At 45.2% G+C, this 23,803-nt stretch overlaps 2 protein-coding genes across 2 annotated transcripts in view; both read right to left on the bottom strand.

Moving 5' to 3' along the window:
• Positions 1-3,144: 3,144 nt before the first annotated feature.
• On the bottom strand, positions 3,145-16,980 carry GCSH (glycine cleavage system protein H). Its single transcript, XM_004058048.5, has 5 exons — positions 16,698-16,980; positions 11,147-11,226; positions 8,103-8,166; positions 5,292-5,423; positions 3,145-3,794 (listed from the first exon to the last, which is right to left on the bottom strand). Exons 1-5 carry the CDS (start codon positions 16,843-16,845, stop codon positions 3,697-3,699), a joined length of 522 nt encoding a protein of 173 aa, XP_004058096.3. The 5' UTR covers positions 16,846-16,980; the 3' UTR covers positions 3,145-3,696.
• Positions 16,981-21,451: 4,471 nt separating this feature from the next.
• LOC101127236 (polycystin-1-like protein 2) overlaps positions 21,452-23,803 on the bottom strand; it is a 117,314-nt gene continuing 114,962 nt past the window's right edge. Inside the window, 1 exon segment of the mRNA XM_055366748.2 lies at positions 21,452-21,844. Within this exon segment, the coding sequence (XP_055222723.2) occupies positions 21,683-21,844 (162 nt within the window). The 3' untranslated portion in view covers positions 21,452-21,682.

The raw sequence follows: 23,803 nt of genomic DNA on the forward strand, positions 1-23,803 counted from the left end.
AATCCCAGCTACTCAGGAGGCTGAGATGGGAGAATCACCTGAACCCGGGAGGTGGAGGTAGCAGTGAGCCAAGATCGCACCATTGCACTCCAGCCTGGGCGGCAGGAAAGGCCTGTTGCAGGGAAGAAAGAGGAATTTAATCCTGGTGTAAAGAAAGGAACCTCTTTAAGTATGGGAAGGAAGGTGTGATTTGGTCTGAAAGAACACAGTAAAAAAGACACGCTTGTAGTTAGCATAATTTTTTAAACTGTGCTCTTTTTAGTAGCCCCAGAAAAACTATAGAAATTGGAAAAATTCAGCAGCTGGGCGCGGTGGCTCACGCCTGTAATCCCAGCACTTTGGTAGGCCGAGGTGGATGGATCACGAGGTCAGGAGATGGAGACCATCCTGGCTAACTCAGTGAAACGCCGTCTCTACTAAAAATGCAAAAAATTAGCCGGGCGAGGTGGCAGGCGCCTGTAGTCCCAGCTACTCGGGAGGCTGAGGCAGGAGAATGGCGTGAACCCGGGAGGCGGAGCTTGCAGTGAGCCGAGATCGCGCCACTGCACTCCAGCCTGGGCGACAGAGCCAGACTCCATCTCAAAAAAAAAAAAAAAAAATTGAAAACATTCAGAAATTCTGATTTGCTGAGGAACTGATCTGAATGGCCAGCCTCATTTTCATAGTGGTATGCCCATGCAGAGCTCCCTAGTGGTTTATTAAAACCTAAAACTGGCCAGGCGCGGTGGCTTACACCTGTAATCCCAGCACTTTGGGAGGCCGAGGCGGGTGGATCATCTGAGGTCAGGAGTTTTGAGACCAGCCTGGCCAACATGGCGAAACCCCATCTTTACTAAAAATACAAAAATTAGCTGGGCATGGTCGTGGTCCGGGTGCCTGTATTGCCAGCTACCCTGGAGGCTGAGGCAGAATTGCCTGAACCCGGGAGGTGGAGGGCCTGGGCAAAAGAGCGAGACTCCGTCTCAAACAAAACAAAAAACAAAACAAAACCTAAAGCTAACGACTAAACTACCTGGGAGGTGATAGCAGAAAAAAAATTTAACACTTGCAGGGTAACCTATTCAGTTTCTCAAGTTTTAGTTACTAGAAAGCTTTCTTCAAAACTTCTATTAATCTGCTCTATTAATGCCAACACCATTCAAAAGGAATAAGAGGTCATGAAAATTAAATTCCCTGGATTCAGTCAATTTGGAGGGCCATTCAAAGCCTGTATTTTTGGCAGCACTGTGACATCAATGACAGTGGATTTGGCTCTGTGTTCTAAATAGTGGAAGAGCAAGTTGCCAAATGTTCTGCTCTTTGGAAAAAGAGGGGTTGTTACAGAGCAAGTTATGTGTGTCTTTGGCAGGAAAAGGGAAAAAAAAAAACTGCCCACCTTCTTCAGAGACTATAACCACTCATGGACTTTCATACTCTAGAATGGCCACTTTCGCTTCCCACCTTTATTTAGAACATTCAACCTCCCCCTCTTCCCTGAGATTTCCATTAAAATTTTTTTTTTTTGAGACGGAGTCTCGCTCTGTCGCCCAGGCTGGAGTGCATGGCGTCATCTCGGCTCACTGCAGGCTCCGCATGCGGGGTTCACGCCATTCTTCTGCCTCAGCCTCCCAAGTACCTGGGACTACAGGTGCCCGCCACCATGCCCGGCTAATTTTTTTGTATTTTCAGTAGAGACGGGGTTTCACCGTGTTAGCCAGGATGGTCTCGATCTCCTGACCTCGTGATCCGCCTGCCTCGGCCTCCCAAAGTGCTGGGATTACAAGCGTTGAGCCACCGCGCCCGGCCCCATTTAAATATTTTTATAGTAAAATTTGCTAAGGGACTGATTAAGAGTAGACCAGGAGATATGAAAATCATCACCACGACCACCCAACTATTTAACAAATTTCTTATCCTATCACCTTTCATACCTGTGAAATGATGGTAGTAATCAATGTGTCTAGAGAACTTTCAAAACTAAAGGGTAAATCTATGTAATTATTATTCATCCCCATCTATTTTCAAAGCAGACAGATCAATTAACCTGATTGACAATTACACAATATAGACAATCATCCAGGATACCTTGGATAGTTTTTTTTTTTTTTTGAGATACGTTCCCACTGTCACCCAGGCTGGAGTACAGTGGTGTGATCTTGGCTCACTGCAGCCTTGACCTCCCAGACTCAAAGTGATTCTACCTGCCTCCCAAACAGCTGGGACCACAGGCACATGCCACCATGCCAGGCTAATTTTTATATTTTTGTAGAGACGGGGTTTCACCATGTTGCCCAGGCTGGTCTCAAACTCCTGGGCTCAAGAGATCCACCCACCTTGGCCTCCCAAAGTGGTAGGATTACAGGCGTGAGCCACCACGCCTGGCCAATACTTAAGATTTAAGGGTACAAAGATATAGTTCAGCAGTGATATGGCTACTGGCAGAGGCTTGGAATGAACAGTTTCTTCAGCTGAGGAGCAGGAAAGATTTGTATGTTATTTACCTACCTACTTTCGCTAAGTCCTTATATTTGCTGTTTATTCACCACCAGAAGGTGGTACTATATGAATACTTCTCTTTTCCTCTAGTAACTGAGAAAATGATACAGGAGTTTATCTCCTCTTGCTCTGTGTGTATGTATATATATATTTGCATGTGCATATAGACCCCCCACCCCAATATTATCAGCATATTACAGTTGGTTAGCGTATGCTGTGTATTAGCTACTTGGAAATAACTTTTGGCACTCCAAATATGCTTAAGCTGCAAAGAATACTATCAGAGTCCATTATCTGAGCTCATAAAGCTTCAATCTTTGTCCACTTTTATTCCCACGACTTAAGTGGAAACCTGAACGTGGTTTAACTTAAAAACACCATGTGCTATACTGATCAAAACTTCCACCTTCCTTTGTCTTTCCTCTTCTTTCTTCAGACCTCGCATGATAGATAATCAAAGTTGGTGATTTATTTTTTATTATGTTAAAGGTGACAGATCTTGGCTTAAGAAAAACCAGATTTGTGACTAAAGAAAACATTTTCTTGGAGCTTTTCATTGTTCTGGCTTAAATTTCCTTTTAAAACGTAACTTTCCATAAGTTAAAGTTAGCACTTTCACAAATACTAGCAGAGTCACTAAATGAAATATTAACATCAAAACAAACATGATTAACGAAGAAGTATTTTATTATTTTGCTGCAAAGCTGTTGCTTCACTGTATAAAAATAGCACCAGCAAATGCAGTGTATCACAAAATTAAGATAGTGGTGTTCCTCATCTGACACTGTACAAGCAACAAAACCTCTTCACTTCCAGTTATTTCCAATGGAAAGATCATTGGAATCATTAAGTATTTCATCCCAAATCCAGGTATGGATACATGCAAGTTACAATATTATATAAGGCTTAAGAATAACAATGTTATCTTTGAATTATGTAATTTTTATAACTAGTTTTTACCATGGATAATTTCATGAATTCTGAACACTAGAGCCTAGTCTAAAAATCATAGAATATTGTGAAAAAGACGCATATTATATTTATCTATAATCATTAGAAAGTTAAAGGGCATTTTCTTTCATTAGCAGTGTTAACAGTAGTTTTTTTTTCCCCCATCGGTAATACTAAAAGTTGCTATTCTAAGTCTTCTATCCACCACTAATTTAAGACAACTCTGCTGGCTTGCGTTATTTCATACTAGTTTATTTAGGAGTTCCATTTTCACTCCTCAATAGATTTTATGTATTTCTCATATGCTTCTTCACTCATAAGTTCATCTAGTTCTGAAGGGTTACTCAGTGTCATCTTGATCAGCCAACCTGCAACCAAAAGACAACCTTATATTCCACATTAACTTTTTAAAAAGTCAAATTCATCCAAAACGTAAAATAAATTTCTGAGCACCTCAATCTCATATTCTTTACAAAAACCATACATTATTTGTTCATAGAACTTTAAATTTTAGCGCTAAGAATTAAAATACTTGTATATAACAAATGAAAATAATTATGGCTAGAATAGATTCCACCATAAGAAATTAAGAACTCTTAGGGTGTAATAAGCATCAGAAAATGACATTTAAATCTTAAGGGCCGGGCACGGTGGCTCATGCCTGTAATCCCAGTACTTTGGGAAGCGAAGGCAGCCAAATCACTTGAGGCTAGGAGCTCTAGACCAGCCTGGCCAAAATAGTGGAACCCCATCTCTACCAAAACCACAAAAATTAGCTGGGCGTGGTGGCGGTTGCCCGCAATCCCAGCTATTGGGAAGCTGAGGCAGAAGAAGTGCTTGAACCCAAGAAGGGGAGGTTGCAGTGCGCCAAGATCATGCCACTGCACTCCAGCCTGGGCGACAGAGGGAGACTCTGTCTCAAAAAAATAATAAAAATAAGTCCTTAAATATATGATCCAAATACACAAGACCAGGTATGTCTTTAACAAATGGAACACTAACTACTGAGGTTAACGGGATTAGAAAGCAGTAGAAATTAGAAGGGCAAGGTGACAGACAAAGGAGAACTACAACCTAATCCTAGCTTTGCCATTTATCAGCCATGAGACCCTGACAGATAAATCCTTTGGAGACTCTATTCATCTACAAAAGAGAAAATTGCTGTTAGCTTACCTGATTAGATTATAAGGATGAAAATGTGAGAAAACCAAAAATTAATGCAAAATATATATTTTTTTACCTCCCAAATCACACAATATGAGTGGCTGCTTTATGTCTGAAAAAGTAAATACTTTGCAGATGTTTACACCAAAACCAAAGAATCTACAACTGATATCAAGAACCTGCAAAATAAGGTAATGCTTTTATCATCAGAGGTTTTTTTTTTCTTTTTTTGAGAAGGTCTCGCTCTGTCACTCAGGCTGGAGTGGAGTGGTGCGATCTTGGCTCACTATAGACTGCAGCCTTGACCTCCCAGGTTCAAGCAATTCTCCCACTTCAGCCTCCCTAGTAATTGAGACTACAGGCACATTCCACCACAGCCAGCTAATTTTTGTATTTCTATAGAGACAGAGTTTCACCATGTTGCCCAGGCTGGTCTCCAACTCCTGGACTAAAGCAATCCACCCACCTTGGCCTCCCAAAGTGCTGGGATCACAGGCGCGAGCCACTGCGCCTAGCCAGAAATCTTAAACGTAACTTTATGTATTCAACTAACCTCTGTTTTTCTTTTAAAGCAGAACATCTCTATTTAGTACCAAGAAGTAGAAAAAGATGAAGTCACAATCAGCTAAACTTGCTTTAAATTCTAGATAAAATATTTACTGTAGTAGTAATTCCTTGAGAAACTTCTAGCAACAGCTTACCATCTTCATAACAAGATTTGTTTACAAGTCCTGGATTTTCTGCAAGAGCTTCATTAATTTCAGTTACTTCTCCTGATAAAGGAGAATAGAGTTCACTAGCAGCTTTCACACTTTCCAAAGCACCAAACTCATCTAAGTGGAAAAAAAATTAAAGAAAACATGAAATGTTAAAAGTCAGTTACTTGAAAACATAAAATATGAAAAAGTAGATTCCTGTCACATAGCTATGATTTTAAAATTCCAAATTTCTTTTTTTTTTTTTGAGATGGAGTCTCGCTCTGTTGCCCAGGCTGGAGTGCAGTGGCGCAATCTCACCTCACTGCAAGTTCCACCTCCCAAGGGTTCACGCCATTCTCCTGCCTCAGCATCCCGAGTAGCTGGGACTACAGGCGCCCGCCCGCCACCGCGCCCGCCCGCCACCACGCCCGTCTAATTTTTTGTATTTGTAGTAGAGACGGGGTTTCACTCTGTTAGCTAGGATGGTCTCAATCTCCTGATGTCGTGATCCGCCCGCCTCGGCCTCCCAAAGTGCTGGGATTATAGGCGTAAGCCACCGCGCCTGGCTCTTTTTTTTTTTTTTTTTTTTTGAGATGGAGTCTCGCTCTGTCGCCAGGCTACAGTACAATGGCGTGTTCTAGGCTCACTGCCACCTCTGCCTCCCGGGTTCAAGCCATTCTCCTGCCTCAGCATCCCAAGTAGCTAGGATTACAGGCGCATGCCACCACGCCCAGCTAATTTTTGTATTTTTAGTAGAGACAGCGTTTCACTGTGTTGGCCAGGCTGGTCTTGAACTCCTGACCTCGTGATCAACCCGCCTCAGCCTCCCAAAGTGCTGGGATTATAACCGTGAGCCACCGTGCCTGGCCTAAATTTCTTTAATTAAAAATAAAACCATAAGTTTTGTCAGGCTATAATAACCACAAGAAGGGTATATATTGTCTCAATAAAGTGGACCTATCTGTGTGTCCTGGACACAGTGAATAACAAATGGTGATGTGCCTGAATGCCAGATGTGTGTAGGTTCAGTAAAACTCCATGTTCTTGCAACTTAGCTGTGGCTCAGAAAAAAACAAAATGAAAACTTTAGAATGTTCCAGTGACAGTGAAGTACCTTGTATCAGATAACAATTATAAGCTCTGGGCCGGGCGTGGTGGCTCATGCCTGTAATTCCAGCACTTTGGAAGACCGAGGCAGGAAGATCACCTGAGGCCAGTAGTTTGAAACCAGCCTAGCCAACATGGTCTCTACTAAAATACAAAAAAATTAGCCGGGCGTGGTGGTGGGCGCCTATAATCCCAGCTACTTGGGAGACTGAGGCAGGAGAATCGCTTGAACCCGGGAGGTGGAGGTTGCAGTGAGCCGAGACCATGCCATTGCACTCCAGCCTTGGTGACAGCGTGAGACTCCGTCTCAAAAACAAAAAAACACAATTACAAACTCTGAACTACTGGCCAGGAACGGTGGCTCACGCCTGTAATCCCAACACTTTGGGAAGCCAAGGCAGGTAGATCACTTGAGGTCAGGAGTTCAAGACCAGCCTGGCCAACATGGTGAAACCCCGCCTCTACCAAAAACTCAAAATAAATAAATTAATTAATTAAAAAAATTAGCCTGGTGTGGTGGTGCATGCCTGTAGTCCCGGCTACTTGGGTGGCTGAAAAAGGAGAATTGCTTGAACCTAGGAGGCGGAGGTTGCAGTGAGCCAATATCGCGCCATCGCATTCCAGCCTGGGCAACAGAGCAAGACTCCGTCTCAAAAAAATAAGAAGAAGAAGAAAAAAAAAGAACAATTTAAAAAAGGCTGAAAAGTTAACAGTCCTAGGAACCCTATAGGACAATATCAAGTGATATGACGAACATGTCTCAAATCAGAGAAGGAAAAAGGAATGAAGTGGGAAGAGAAAGAAATCATGACTAAAATAAAAGTCTCCAAATTTAATCGAAAAAAAATTCTATCTACAGATTCAAGAAGCTTGGTAAATCCCAAAAGCAGCCAAACGTAACACACTGTGTGATTCCTTTCATATAAAGAATAGGCAAAATAAACCTATGGTGTAGAAACGAGAGAAGAGGTCATCTATTTGACTGGGAAGGTTTATTTAAGTGTATACATTTCTTAAAACTCACTGAATTGTACACTTCTGGTCCATGCATTTCACTGTATGTAGATTTTACATCAAGTTAAAAAACTACCTTTAGCAGAATGTCTTAAAAGGGTATTCATTAGTTTAAGGATATTATCTAACATATCGATATTAATAGACTTTTTTTCTTTTTTTTTTTTAAAACGGAGTCTTGCTCTGTTGCCCAGGCTGGAGTACAGTGATGGGATCTCGGCTCACTGCAACCTCCGCCTCCCAGGTTCCAGCAATTCTCCTGTCTCAGCCTCTGAGTAGCAATTACTTTTGCACCAACCTAATACTTGGGTCAAAAGCACTCTTATTGGCTGGGCACGGTGGCTCACACTTGTAATCTCAGCATTTTGGGAGGCCAAGGCGGGCGGATCACTTGAGGTCAGGAGTTCGAGACCAGCCTGGCCAACATGAGGAAACTCTGTCTCTACAATACAAAAATTAGCTGGGCGTGGTGGCACGTGCCTGAGACACAAGAATCGCTTGAACCCAGGAGGCAGAGGTTACAGTGGGCCGAGATGGTGCCACTGCACTCCAGCCTGGGTGACAAAGCAAGACTGTCTCCAAAAAAAAAAAAAAAAAAAAAGCACTCTAATTAATCCAGGGTACAAACAAATTACTATTCAATGTAAACAAAATTCATGGCATGGATCATTCTAAGATCCTAAGAATACTCACCTTGTTTGTTCAATTTTGTCCCAACTTCAGGCAGACTACAGTAAACAACATCTCCCAACGCTTCCTAAATAAAACAAGACAAAACCAAAAATCTCTAAGAAGTTATAACTAAACCCTCCAGTAAACAGAACAAGCCAAACAGTGAATCCCCTATAATGAAGATTTAGTATATATTTTATACTGGAGGGGCTACATTCTTGAGTTTTCCTTAAAATCCTTTAAACATATAAAAACTACTCTCAGTCAGGTGTGGTAGTTCACACCTGTAATCCCAGCACTTTGAAAGGCCCAAAGTGGGTGTTATCACATAAGGTCAGAAGTTCGAGACCAGCCTGGTTGACATGGTGAAACCCAGTAACTAATAAAAATACAAAAATTAGCTGGGTGTGGTGGCAGGCACTTGCAATCCCAGCTACTCAGGAGGCTGAGGCAGGAGAATCACTTAAATCTGGGAGGCAGAGGTTGCAGTGAGTTGAGATTGCACCTGTGTACTCCAGCCTTGGCGACAGAGCAAGACTCCACGTCAAGAATAAAAATAAATGGCTGGGTGCGGTGGCTCATGCCTGTAATCCCAGCTCTTAGGGAGGCAGAGGTGGGAGGATAGCTTGAGCCCAGGAGTTTTGAGACCTGCCTTGGCAATATAGCAAGACCCTGTTCTCCAAAACTAAGTAAAATAAAATGATTTTTAAAAACCCTGTTCTCCAAAACTAAGTAAAATAAAATGATTTTAAAAAACTATTCTCAACTCGGGAGCTGCAAGAGACCAGCCGCCAGCCAGATCTGGCTCACAGGCTTTAGCAACCTAACACAAGCCTCCTGCCCCCCGCAACACTGCTAGCTCTTTGTTTTGTTTGGTTTTGAGACAGAGTTTCTCTCTTGTTGCCCAGGCTGGAGTGCAGTGGCCTGATCTCGGCTCACTGCAAGCTCCGCCTCCCAAGTTCAAGCGATTCTCCTGCCTCAGCCTCCCAAGTAGCTGGGATTACAGGTGCCCGCCACCATGCCTGGTTAATTTTTTAAAATTTTTTGCTAGAGATGCAGTTTCACCATGTTGGCCAGCTGGTCTTGAACTTTTGACCTCAGATAATCGACTTGCCTCGGCCTTCCAAAGTGCTAGGATTACAGGTGTGAGCCACTGCGCCCGGCAAACACTGCTAGCTCTTCTGGGCATGAACATATTTGGTGTTCTTCCACCTCTGTAGTTTTATGTACACCACTGCCCCCAAAGCATTTGCTGAAATCCTGCTCACTGATTCTACAAATCATAGTCCTCACACCTTGTACTCCCTGAAGTCCTTGACTCCAGAAAGAAGTGGTCTCTCCATCAGGTAAGTGAATTACAACCCCACCGTTCCGATGCCATCATGTAATGTTTGCAAGTCATTCTCATGCAGGTAATTCCCCTCACAAATAAACTCTAGGAGGTAAGGACGACATCTTACACAACATCTCAAAAACTATCCAACACTGGGCCTCATAGTAGGTATACAGAGATGCCAAGGAAGATATAATTGTCAGTGATTATCAACACACAAGAATCTTACATGTCTGAGGAAATTTTGTACAGTCACGTGCCGCCTAATGGCGTTTTGGTCAACAACAGACCACATATATGACAGTGGTCCCATGAAATTATAATATAGTTAGTATCACTTATCCAAAATGCTTGGGAGCAGAAGTGCTTTGGATTTCAGATTTTGGAATACTCGCATTATACTTAACACATGAGTACTCCTCATCCAAGATTCTGGAATCCAAAATGCTCCAATGAGCATTTTCTTTAAGAGTCACGTTGGTGCTCAAAAAGTTTCAGATTTTTGGAGTATTTCAGGGATTTGAGATGCTCAACCTATGCCATATTTTTACTGTACCTTTTCTGTGTTTTGATAGGCAATTGTGTTACGATTGCCTACAGTATTCAGTACAGTAACATGCTGTACAGGTTTGTAGCCCAGGAGCAAAGGCTGTACCATACAGCCAAGGTGTGTAATAGGCTGTACCATCTAGGTGTGTGTAATGGCACCCTAGGAGGCTCACACAAGGACGCAATCCCCGAGGAGGCAGTTATGAGAACATAGCTCCATCATTAAGTGACACATGACTGCATTCCCATCAGTTAACATCCCCACTTCCCTGCCTCACCCAGTACATACCTCCAGTTGAAAATCACTGAACACGCTAGCATTTGGCTTCTCATTTTCTCTTAAACAGTATTGCCATACGGAATTCAGGGGAATTTACAAAGATGGGCTAAATAAAAGCCTTCCCTTTGTGTCATCTGTGCCTATTGAGGTTTTCTTTCTTCCCGTCCTCCTGGTCACGTGTGTATCACTGGACCCACAAAATGCTGGTAACACCCTGCTCTTCTTTTTCCTCTTTCCTTAATTGCCCAGTACAAAACACACACATTTCCTTCCTGAATAGGACATGTTTCCTACTTTCAGTGTTAAGCTTGCAACATCTCTTAAAACACCACATAATGCCCTAACTAAATTATGTTTTACTTAATTCAACTCTGGTTGGTTTTCTTACTTTTTTTTTTTTTTTTTTTTGGAGACGGAGTCTCACTCTGTCACCCAGGCTAGAGTGCAGTGGTGCAATCTCGGCTCACTGCTAACTTCTGCCTCCCAGGTTCAAGGGATTCTTCTGTCTCAGCCTCCTGACGAACTGGGATTACAGGTGTGCACCACCAAGACCAGCTAATTTTTGTATTTTGCAGTGACATGGTCATGGTTCACCGCAGCCTCAACCTCCTGGGCTCCAGCGATCCTCCTGCCTTAGCCTCCTGAGTAGCTGGGACCACAGGCATGAGCAACCATGCCAGGCTAATTTTTTTTTTTTAACTTTTGGTAGAGACGGGGTCTCACTATGTTGACCAGGCTGGTCTTGAACTCCTGGCCTCAAGCAATCCTCCTGCCTCAGCCTCCCAAAGTGTTGGGATTACAGGCATGAGCCACCGCACGCAGCCTAAACACTTTTTAAAAGGTAGAGATAAAGCAAATCATGCAAGAGCACACTGGGACAAATATTTCAATATAATCCAATACCTGTGCAAAATTGCTGATTCCCACTGTTCCAATGCCATTTTCTGTTGTTACCCATTCGTGTTTCTCTGTGAATTTACGAACTAAAACAGAAGACCAATATTTCAGAAAAGCAGCAGCATTACTTCTTAAGAAGCACTTTTCATTATCATTGCTTTCAAAAGACTTTCCCAGAATTTCTGTTTGACCTGTTGATACTACCTTTAAATAGTGCATGGCTCAGGAAAGAATGAAGACCATGTATAGAGATGACGCATTTAAACAGCAGTACCATTTAAGCAAAGATGGCTTGATCTGAACACCTTGTGCATCTTTTGGAGATTGGATTATCTGCTTTAACATTACTTAGCCTAAATCACAAAAGAAAATTTTGGAGCATATTTCAAATGTATACTTAACTATTACTGGTCTATCTTGCAGAAAAAAAAAAATCTGTCCCTCTGAAGACAGATTTGGGGTGATGAGGTTTAGGGAGGCAGCATAAAGATGGCTCATATAAGAAATGATTTAACCTAAAAAAAAAAAAATAACAGTAATAATTAGGTGCCTCTTTAGGCAGAGTTGACCTAAGAGAGCTTCAGTGCAGCTTGGGTTACAAAGTAAAATTTTACAGGAATGAAACTGACCTCCTCGAACAACTGTAATTTGACTAAGTTCTTAAAATTCTACTTTAATCAAATTCAAGCCTAACCTTGAAGATAGTACTACCGTCGCTTAAAGAAGAAAATTAAGATCAGAACTCAACAGTCTTCTCAGAGCTAAGCCATGGGTTGGTGGAGAGTCAAGCTCTGCTCGCCACTCACTGGACAGGTTCAGCCCTTGACTTACTGAGCACTTCTCTAAAGATACGGTCAAACGATTCAGGCAATCCTGAAAGAAGGACTGCCCAATGTTCAAGAGTAAAAAGAGTTATTTAGGATATAAAGTTAAAAGTACTTGCCTTAGAGAATAATATTTTTTAAAAAGCATATGCTATATTAAATATATTTCATATTCTGACACCAAGTATTTTTCTAAAAACAATGCAACGTAAGTTCATAGAAAAATGGTTAACTCAAATACTGTTTTAAAGAGGCCTCACTGGCTCATTTTACCCCTTACCCAAAAGATAGTAGTACTTAAAACAGCATTCAATTGCTTTGGTTACAGCTCTGATACGCAGCACAACGTAAGCAGAGTGTATAATTACTATTTTTATTTTTTATTTTTGTAGAGATGGGGGGTCTATGTTGTCCAGACTGGTCTCAAACTCCTGAGCTCAAGTGATCCTCCCACCTCAACCTCTCAAAGTGCTGGGATAATAGTGTGTGAGCCACCGTGCCTAGCCAAGTATATAATTCAATATTGCTTTCTTTTCCCCTTAATTATGAAACTTTCTAAAGTTCATACCCCTTCAGTGGAAGAAGTCAAAAAATGTGTCACTAAGAAATTTATTTTGCTTCATTCCACTTCAAAGAACTGAATGTTTCAGGTCACTCTGACGTTCAGGTAAGAAAGTTTAAGATGGGTACACTGTGTTTTGACTGAAAGACTCTCCCTACCACCTTTACTAACTACTTCCGGTCTAGATTTAGAAGTCCGTTCCTGCCCAAAGGCTTGTCTAACCAAGTCTAGGTTCTTGGGCCAGCCAACATGCTCTTACGGCACCCTGTACCACTATCCCCCAGCACACACACAGTGCTGAACATGCTAGAGTTCATCTGACAGTCTCCCCAGGAAGTAGGCTGTGTACCCACCAAGAAACAGCAAGGTTTATCTTATTTTCATTTGTTTACCAATTTTAAATACAGTGCTTGCCACATAGCAAGCACTCAAAAGCTGAAGGAATGAAATAATTTTTTTTTCCTTAAATTATCATGTCGCAGGCCAGGCACAGTGACTCATGCGTGTAATCCCAGCACTTTGGGAGGCCGAGGCGGGTGGATCACCTGAGGTCCAGAGTTTGAGACTAGCCTGGCCAGCATAGTGAAACCACGTCTCTACTAAAAAAATACAAAAATTAGCCAGGTGTGGTGGCACACTCCTGTAATCCCAGCGACTTGGGAGGCTGAGGCATGAGAATTGCTTGAACCCAGGAGGCAGAGGTTGCAGTGAGCTGAGATCACGCCACTGCACTCCAGCCTGAGCAACAGAGCAAGAATCGGTCTCAAAAAAAAAAAAAAAAAATCCCTGGGCGTGGTGGCTCACGCCTGTAATCTCAACACTTTGGGAGAAAAATATATATATTTTTTCCCCTTAAATTATCATGTTGCAGGCCGGGCACAGTGGCTCATGCCTGTAATCCCAGCACTTTGGGAGGCCAAGGCGGGCGGATCACCTGACGTAAGGAGTTCAAGACCAGCCTGGCCAGCATGGTGAAACCAAGTCCCTACTAAAAATACAAAAATTAGCCGGGTGTAGTGGTGCACGCCTATAATCCTAGCTACTTGGGAGGCCGAGGCAGGAGAATCACTTGAACCTGGGAGGCGGAGGTTGCAGTGAGCCGAGATTGCACCATTGCCTGGGCGACTAGCGAAACTTCATCTCAAAAAAAAAAAAAAAAAAAAAAGTTGCAGAATGACATGATTTTTTAAAGTTTATTAAGAGGATTCTGAGGAAAATAGATAGTATATAGTTATTTGTCTTTAACACTTAATTCTCTCACTCTGCTACAAATCGCCGGTTATATGCCAGTTATGAGCAGTTTGAAGCTAATACACCTTTTCAAAGTAAGCACTGGACAACTATAAATACCACCTGAGACTACCTTCTTTGACCTTGCCATCTTGCCTACCTGTGAAGATAATTTTAGGAGTAAGGCTGCTGTGACACTCATTTTAGCAACCGAGCAATTACTAATTGTAATTAGTACAATTCTCCTTAACAAGGAGCAGTTAGTGTCTCAAACATTTGGGCGTAAAGAAAATTGTTGGCCCCAAGTTTAGAGGGAGACGGCAACATTACAGGTAATGTTACCCCTCAGTCCTGGCCAACAGCAGTGGCTCTCGCCTGTAATCCCAGCACTTTGGGAGGCCGAGGCAGGCAGATCACCTGAGATCAGAAGTTCAAGACCAACCTGGCCAACATGGTGAAACCCCGTCTCTACTAAAATACAAAAAATTGGCCGGGTATGGTGGCGGGCACCTGTAATCCCAGCTACTCGGGAGGCTGAGGCAGGAGAATCACTTGAACCTGGGAGGCAGAGGTTGCAGTGATTCAAAGACCTAAGTCTTTATTTTACCAAGCATGCTGTTTAGGCTAAAGGCAATGATTAGTACAATTCTCCTTTAACCCTTGGCCCGACAGGAAGAAGTGGATAGATTAGGTAAATAATTACTTTCTTTTTTTGAGACAGAGTCTCACTCTGTCACCCAAGCTGGAGTGTAGTGGTGCAAGCTAGGCTCACTGCAACCTCTGCCTCCCGGGTTCAAGTGATTCGGAATCATCCTCCCAAGTAGCTGGGATTACAAGCACGTGCCACCACGCCCGGCTAATTTTTTGTATTTTTGGTAGAGACAGGGTTTCACCATGTTGGCCAGGCTGGTCTTGAACTCCTGACCTCAGGTGATCCGCCCGCCTCAGCCTCCCAAAGTGCTGGGATTAAAGGCATGAGCCACCGCGCCTGGACAATAATTACTTTCTAACTGGGCCTTGAAAAAGGTGGTTTCTGGCCTCGGAAAATTAGGAGTTGTGAGCAATTTATGAAAATTTTGCATTTTCCTTTTTCAATGTCACTAGTCAGATAAAATATTTTATATTAGTATTAGTCAATTTTTCTTCTCTTTTTTTTTTTGAGATGGAGTTGTGCTCTTGTCGTCCAGCTACTCGGCAGGCTGAGGCAGGAGAAGTGCTTGAACCCGGGAGGCGGAGGTTGCAGTGAGCCAAGATCCTGTCACTGGATGCCAGCCGGGGCGACAGAGCGAGACTCCATCTCAAAAAAGAGGAAAAAAAAAAGGAATGAAAACCACACACTTGAAACTAAATTCTTATCTGAGAAATGCTTTACCTTTGTATTCAAATTAGTGATGTATGGATCCCTATCAGAAACAGAGAGGACAGACTATTAGCAAGACAGCATAAGTAAATCTTTATGCCACAAATTTTGGAATAAATTTATCAACCATTCCAGCTCCAAACAGGTTTCTAAAACAATGAACTAATGAGACAAGAGCCATCACTGATCTACGCAATCGAAGCAGAGGAGCAGTCAGTGTCTCAAACATTTGGGCGTAAAGAAAATTGTTGGCCTGGCGCGGTGACGCACGACTGTAATCCCAGCACTTTGGGAGGCCGAGGCAGGTGGATCACTTGAGGTCAGGAGTTTGAGACCAGCCTAACGTGGCGAAACCCTGTCTCTACTAAAAATACAAAACTCAGCTGGAGGTGGTGACGGGCGCCAGTGAACCCAGCTACTCGGGAGGCTGAGGCAAGAGAATCGCTTGAATCTGGGAGTTGGAGCTTGCAGTGAGCCGAGATCGCGCCGCTGCACTCCAGCCTGGGCGACAGAGCGAGGCTCCGTCTCAATAAAAAGAAAAAAAAAAAAAAGAAAATTGTTTTTCCCCTGCAACAATTGTGCTGAAGTAGCACAAATGGCCGAAACATTCATGGGCAGGTCTCCCAGTTATTTCAAGTCTGTTTGAGTTAGGGCTCATTTCAGCAAGCACACACGTGAATGATCCAACACAAACTTTAGCAGAACTTCTGTTGAATCCAGAAGACTTTATCTTACTTGTTTTGGGGAAATAGCTGAATCTTCAAAGTTATGATTGTTTTATCTAGTGAAAAAATCTAGATCTGGTGCTTTAATTTTTTTTTTTTGAGGTGGAGTTTTGCTCTGTCGCCCAGGCTGGAGTGCAGTGGCGCGATCTCGGCTCACTGCAACCTCTGCCTCCCAGGTTCAACCGATTCTCCTGCCTCAGCCTCCCGAGTAGCTGGGATTACATGCGCATGCCGCCACGCCTGGCTAATTTTTTGTACTTTTAGTAGAGATGGGATTTCACCGTGTTAGCCAGGATAGTCTCGATCTCCTGACCTCGTGATCCGCCCTCCTCGGCCTCCCAAAGTGCTGAGATTACCGGCATGAGCCAACGCGCCCTGCCTGGTGCTTTAATTTTAATAAGCGCTTCTGTTTTAATTTTACTTCGTAGTTCTCAGTAACGGTCCATTTAGTAAACTAAAGGCCTCCCCATTTGGGGTCTCAACGATGCACGCAGATGGGAGATAAATTTAAGGCCACCGAGACGCTTAAGCGACACGTGCCTGGCTTCTGCAGCAAACCGCCGACCTGCCCGCCGGACCCGCCGGGCCACCCCCGCCTCGGTGTCCCGCAGGCCTCCCCTCCAGGCTGCATGCAATCCCTAGGGCAAAGGCGGCTCGCGGGTCCTCCCGCTACTTAAGGGGCAGAAGCGGCCGCAGAGCCAGGGATCCCAACAGAAGTAAGAAGGGGGCAGGGTCCGCGCTCGCTCCGCCCCGGTGGCTCAGGAGCTGTGCCCCGGCGTCCTCCGAGTCCCGCTGGGCCCGGGACAAGCAGCCCAGGCGGGGAGGGAGCAGCCGCCCACGTGCCCGCCGCGCTTACCCGAGAGCAGAGCGGGTCCAGTGCGCAGCGTACGGGCGGCGCCCACCCCCAGCTGCCAGAGCCTCGGCGGGCAGGGCGCGGCGGGTGACGGGACCGCGCGCAGGGTGCAGAGCAGGGCCCGCACGCTCCGCACCACTCGCAGCGCCATGTTCGCAGGGGTGCGGGGGTCGCAGCGCTACGCCTCGGCCACCCGCGCCGGGAGGCGGGGCGGGGAGGGGCAGTTCGCGGCCGGAGGGAGCCGGCTGGATGGAGGCGCGGAGGCGGTGCCGCGGGGGCGGGACAGAGCCTGACTGGGCAGAGCGTGGAGGGCGGAGACTCCCAGGCGAGGGGGCGAGGCAGGGTCTGATTGGCCAGCACGCGGAGACTGGCGACTCCAGGGCCTGGCGCGACCTCGGATACGGCGACGCGAAAGAGGGGCGTGGGCATGGGGAAGAACCTGAGGCCCGGAAGAGGCAGCACCGAGAGGCGGAGACTAGCGCGGCGGGCCTGGGTATGATTGGGCTGCCCGGAGGAGGGGGGCGGGGCCTAGCCCCAGACTGGGTTCCTTTCCACATGTGGATCTCTTTCACTGCCTCAGTCATAAATTTTCAAAGGTGGTTTCACCACCTCACGAAGGAATTCAAGAACAAGTCGGAAAATCGTGAAAGTACAGAGATTTACTGCAAAGTACACACTGAAGAAAAGGCGGACTCAAAAGAGGGCCACACAATGGGGCTTGGGGTTTCCATCTTCATGGGTTTCTTTAAGAAATGGAATATGCACAAAGGTTTCTGGAATAAGGTGGAGACTTCTCAGAACTGTGGTGCCACCCATTTTTACACCAAATATGGGTGTTCCCGGAATTGTCGTGGTGCCGGTGGGTGTGTGACTTAGTATGTTAATGAGTCCTAGGTGAAGCCTAGGTCAAAGCCACACCACGTTGGGTCCAGTTGGTTTTAGCCAGCTTGACCCACACCCTGTTTTTCAGGGTCTTAGCCCATAGCTTGTGCAGCTATTTCAACAGTTTCCTTTTGTTAGACAGAACTGCAGCCTGGAAGTTTCTATTCTCCTTCAACTGCTCTGTATCATTCCTGTCTCAAAGAGTCCTAGGGACCCCAAACAGGACCGGCAGAATCCAGAAGCTTACTTAAAAAGGAATAAAGACTTGTCCAAGGGTCAGAAGTGGCTTCTTGGTGGAGACTGGACCCAAGCCAGTCACTAATGCAGAAATATTCAAAACGCAGAGAGCTGAGGCCCAGTGTGCACAATTCCTTGTTTCATCGGCCAGCGGTGTGACCAAGGCCTTCCGAGAAAAGCCGAAGTCATCATCCCAATCCAAGAAGTCAGAAAAAAATTAGGTTCTGGGAAAAACCTCACCTTTAACACAGATTTTATGGAGTGGCCATGAGTCAGCAAAGAAATACTGTTCTGAAAAAGACCTTAAGCTACACACACACCTTTAGTACTGTTGCCAGAAAGAGCTCCCAATCCAGACCCCAAGAGAGGGTTTTTGGACCTCATGCAAGAAAGAATTTGGGGCGAGTCTATAAAGTGAAAGCACGTTTACTAGAGAAGTAAAGAAAAAAAAGAATGGCTTCTTCGTAGACAGAGCGGCAGTATGGCTTCTCGACTGAGTATACTTATAGTTATTTCTTGATTATATGCTAAACAAGGGGTGGATCATTCAAGAATTCTCCAGAAAAGGGGCAGGGATTTCCTGGAACTAAGGGTTCCTCCGCTTTTTCGACTATAGGGTAACTTCTCTGGATGTTGCCATGGCATTTGTAAACTGTCATGACGCTGGTGGGAGTTTTTTTTTTTTTAACATGCTAATGCATTATAATTAGCGTATAATGAACAGTGAGACCTACCAGAGGTCGCCATCTTGGTTTTGGTGAGTTTTGGCCGGCTCCTTTACCGCATCCTATTTTATCAGCAGGGCCTTTGTGACCTGTATCTTGTGCCAACCCTGGCTCATCCTGTGACTAAGTGAGGCAGCTGAATCACTTGAGGTCAGGAGTTCGAGACCAACCTGGCCAACATGGAGAAACCCCATCTCTACTACAAATCCAAAATTTAGCCAGGCATGGTGGCAGGTGCCTGTAATCCCAGCTACTCAGGAGGCTGAGGCACGAGAATCACTTGAGCCTGGGAGGCAGAGGTTGCAGTGAGCCGAAATCACGCCACTGCACTCCAGCCTGGGTGACAGAGCGAGACTCTGCTTCAGAAAAAAATACAAATAAAAAGAATGCCTAACCTCCTGGGAATGCAGCCCACCAAGTCTCAGCCTCATTTTACCCAGCCCATATTCAAAATGGAGTTGTTCTTGTTCAAACACCTGAAACAGTACCATAGGGTGCACACCATGGAGTGTGTGTGTGTTTGGGGAGCCCATACGTTGTTGCACTGAGCTTCTGCCCTGCTATGAACTTAGGGTTGCCACCACATCTGTGCAGTGGCTTGCAAGGGCCGTCATGCCCACTTTCTTTTGAGCAAATCATTCCCATCTATTGAGCCTTTGCTATGTGCCTGGCACTATGCACACATCTTTTTAGTCCTCTCCAAACCTCTTTCTGGCAGGTGTTACAGTCATTTCATAGATGAGGCTCAGAGATTAAGGCGCTTCCGAGGAGTGGGATCGGGGAGGCGTTTTTGTGGCTTAAGTAGCTCCTAGGTGGCAGTAGTAGACCTTGGCCTCTACACTGATTGGAAAGCAACTGTTCTTTTTTTCTTTTTTTTTGAGATGAAGTCTAGCTCTGTCGCCCAAGCTGGAGTGCAGTGGCGTGATCTTGGCTCACTGCAACCTCTGCCTCCCGGGTTCAAGCAATTCTCCTGCTTCAGCCTCCCGAGTGGCTGGGACTACAGGACCACGTGCCACCACTCCAGGCTAATTTTTGTATTTTTAGTAGAGATGGGGTTTCACTATGTTGGCCAAGCTGGTCTCGAACTCCTGACCTCATAATCTGCCCACCTCGGCCTTCCAAAGTGCTGGGATTACAGGCATGAACCACCGTGCCTGGCCAGCAATTGCTCTTAAGCTCTGCTCCGCTTGCCTTCGTTTGGGATGCTGACTGGATCACGCTGGTCTACGCTGCACTACAGATCTTGGCTACCTTCTCTAATGTCAAGATTTTGTTTTCTATTGTTGTTTCATTACAAGACAGTGCAGCATTGTGCCACTTACACCCTAACATATTTATTCTCAGCTTCACTAACTCATGTGATGGGAAGAAAAAGATCACACATCAACATCAACATATGGGCTACAAAAAGGCCCTTCCACCAAAAAATATGACATGTGCTTTTCTTTTGGTAAAAAGCATTGAAGACAGTCAAAATTTTTTTCTTTTTCTACCTAGTAATCTTTGTAACCTCCTGGTTTGAGATTTTAAAGGTCATCTCATTGCCCATTGAGTATAAGCTCTGGAAAATTCCAGGTGGTCATTTCTTCCAGGTGTTTTGAGAGGGGCCCATTCATGTCTTTGAGCTGATAGACATATTTTCCTCTTATAACAATACAGTAGACTGGGTGCAGTGGCTCATGCCTGTAATCCCAGCACTGTGGGAGGCCTAGGTAGGCAGATCACTTGAGGCCAGGAGTTCAAGACCAGCCTGGCCAACATGGTGAAACCCCGTCTCTACAAAAAAATACAAAAATTACCCAGGCATGCTCTTGTGTGCCTGTAGTCCCAGATACTGGGAAGCCTGAGACACAAGAATCATTTGATCTTGGGAGGCAGAGGTTTCAGTGAGCTGAAATCATGCCACTGCATTCCAGCCTGGGCAACAGAGCAAGACCCTGTCTCAAACAAACAAACAAACAAACTTTTATAAACAGTATTCCCCATATTTATTTGACCCAGAAACATTTTTGGAGGAATGACACCTGTTCTGGTTTGAATTGTGGCTCCTAAAGAGATATGTCAAAGTCCTAAGTCCCAGTTCTTCAGATGTGACCATATTGGGAAACAGGATCCCTGCAGATGTATTATAATTAGTTCGGATGAGGTCACCCTGGACTAGGGTGGGCCCCTAATTCAATATGGCTGGTGTCCTGAGAAAAGGAGAAGGAACACAGGCTCCCAGCAAGCTTCTTCCCATCTGGGAGTGACGCATCTAGAAGCCGAGGGACACCAAGGCTCGCTGGCCAACACCAAAAGCTGGAAGAGGCAAGAAGGATTCTTCCCTAGAGCCCCCAGAGGGAGCATGGCACTGCCAACATCTTTTTTCTTTCTTTTCTTTTTTTTTTTTTTTTTTATGTGAGATGGAGTCATGCTCTGTCGCCCAGGCTGGAGTACAGTGGCACCACCTAGGCTCACTGCAACCTCCGCCTCCCGGGTTCAAGGGATTCTCCTGCCTCAGCCTCCTGAGTAGCTGGGACTACAGGCGCCCGCCACCACACCTGGTTAATTTTTGTATTTTTAGTAGAGACAGGGTTTCACCATGTTGGCCAGGCTGGTCTCGAACTCCTGGCCTCAAGTGATCCGCACGCCTCGGCCTCCCAAAGTGCTGGGATTACAGGCGTGAGCCACCATGCCCGGCCACTGCCAACATCTTGATTGCACACTTCCAGGCTCCAGAGCTGGGACAGGATGCATTTCTGTTGTTTCAAGCCACTCCGTTTGTGATACGTTGTTCTGGGAAACTAATACAGCATCCATTAGCATCTCTCAGACAGTTTGAGAAGCCCTGAACTAGAATCATTCAAAAGCAACCCCCAACGGACTAGAAAGACGAAATAATTAGTCTGTGCAGGAAGTTTTCCAAACTCCATGTAATATTTGTTTTATTTATAATAAGAGGAAATACATTTGAACAAAGAAGCTCTCATAGTATTGGCAATTTTACATATATCTCTGTTATTCTAATGTTTTTACTTGCTGGGCTTGGTAATTCTTCAATGGACACGAAAGCTATGACCTAGAGAGACTATAGAGTCGCTGGTAAGCGTAGGCCCGAGGCCCTGGGCGTCCCCACTGGTAGATGGTGGCGTGTGGACGAACAGCTTAGACCTTGGGCAAAGCTTGTGCTGGTTGAGAGTGGCGAGTCTGGGACAGGGACCCAAGCTGCTCCCTGCTGCTTCCAGGGTCCTCTCTCTTACACTTAATGCCCAGGAAACTGAGTATCTTCATCAGCAGCAAATCTACGATCTCCCCTTCCTCCGACAGCTGCAAGAGAAAGAACCAGGCAATGCACATAGAACCATCTTCTTTGGGGGCTTTTCTTTCTAAGGGGAAATCACAGTTTTTATTTTTATTTATTTTATTTTATTTTATTGTTTGAGATGGAGTCTCACTGTGTCGCCCAGGCTGGAGTGCAGTCGCACAATCTTGGCTCACTGCAACTTCCGCCTCCCGAGTTCAAGCGATTCTCCTGCCTCAGCCTCCCGTGTAGTTGGGATTACAGGCACCCGCCACCACGCTCAGCTAATTTTTGTATTTTTAGTAGAGAGAGAGTTTTACCATGTTGGCCAGGCAGGTATCAAACTCCTGGCATCTAGTGATCCACCTGTCTCGGCCTCCCAAAGTGCTGGGATGATTACAGGCTTGAGCCATCGCATCATCCCTGGCCGAAATCACAGTTTTATTGTCCAGTTTGGTCTCAACCTAGATTACTTCACTGTTGAGAGCTGTTTTAGGGCAGAAAGACCTCCCTCTGGGAATGCCAAGGGTGTGTGCTCCATCCTTCATCCTCAGCGGGCTCCCTCCACCTCTCTGTTGAGGATGACTGAGTTTTCACTGCCACATTTCAAATTCCCAAGCCAGCGCAGAGTAAGCCTCAGCTGGGCAGCTGAGCCTGAAGTTAAACAGCACATGGGCCCCCTTCTGAGATGAGCGTCTCCCCTTTTCCTCTAGGTCAGAGTGTTGGTGGTGGCTCCTTCTTTCGTTCTTTTTTTTTTTGAGACAGAGTCTAGCTCTGTCGCCGAGGCTGGAGTGCAGTGGCTCAATCTTCGGTCACTGCAGCCTCCGCCTCCTGGATTCCAGCTATTCTCCTGCCTCAGCCTCCCGAGTAGCTGGGATTATAGGCACGACCACCATGCCCAGCTAATTTTTGTATCTTTGGTAGAGACAGGGTTTCACCATGTTGGCAGGGCTGGTCTCGAACTCCTGACCTCAGGTGATTCACCCACCTCGGCCTCCCAAAGTGCTAGGATTAGAGGCGTGAGCCACTGGGCCTGGCCTTGTAGTTCTTTATTATTATTCCTTCTGCTTGCTCTGTTTACCTCCTGGCCTAGCCTGGTATGGGAGGAAGTTCTGGGAATGAAAAACTAAATAGGTGTTTCTCTCTGGCTTTCCCACACTTCTCAACCATATATACATATTTAAGAGTGACTTAAAGCAAAGAAAGAACAACTTCTAGGAAACAGGAATGGCAGACTTCACATAAGAGATATAGGTACCAACGAGGCACGTTCAGTAAGCTCGTCAGAAAATGCTCTCTACCATTCCAACAGAGGCTGTTAAGAACTTATGTACAGGCTGAGCACAGGGGCTTATTATATCTATAATCCCAGGATTTTGGGAGGCCAAGGTGAGAAGATTGCTTGATCCTAGGAGTTCGAGTCCATCCTGAACAACATAGTGAGACCCCATCTCTACAGATAATTTTAAAAATCACAGCCGGAAGTGGTGGCTCGCACCTGTAATCCCAGCACTTTGGGAGGCCAAAGTAGGCAGATCACCTGAGGTCAGGAGTTTGAGACCAGCCTGGCCAACATGGTGAAACCCCATCTCTACTAAAAATACAAAATTAGCTGGGCATGGTGGGCACATGCCTGTAATCCCAGCTACTTGGGAGGCTGAGGCAGGAGAATTGCATGAACTCAGGTGGCAGAGGTTGCAGTGAGCCGAGATCGTGCCATTGCACTCCAGCCTGGCAACGAGAGCAAAACCCCATCTCAAAAAAAAAAAAAAAAAGAAGAGTGTTTAAAAATCAGGCCAGGTGTGATGGTTCACACCTATAATTCCAGCACTGTGGGAGGCTGAGGCAGGCAGGTCACTTGAGCCCAGAAATTTGAGACCAGCCTGGCCAAAATGGGGAAACCCCATCTCTACCAAAAATACAAAAAAATTAGCCAGGTGTGGTGCAGTCCCAGCTACTGGGTCTAAGGTGGGAAGATGGCTCGA

This window comes from Gorilla gorilla, chromosome 18 (genome assembly GCF_029281585.2).
Source record: "Gorilla gorilla gorilla isolate KB3781 chromosome 18, NHGRI_mGorGor1-v2.1_pri, whole genome shotgun sequence".
In the NCBI taxonomy this organism is placed as follows: Eukaryota; Metazoa; Chordata; class Mammalia; order Primates; family Hominidae; genus Gorilla; species Gorilla gorilla.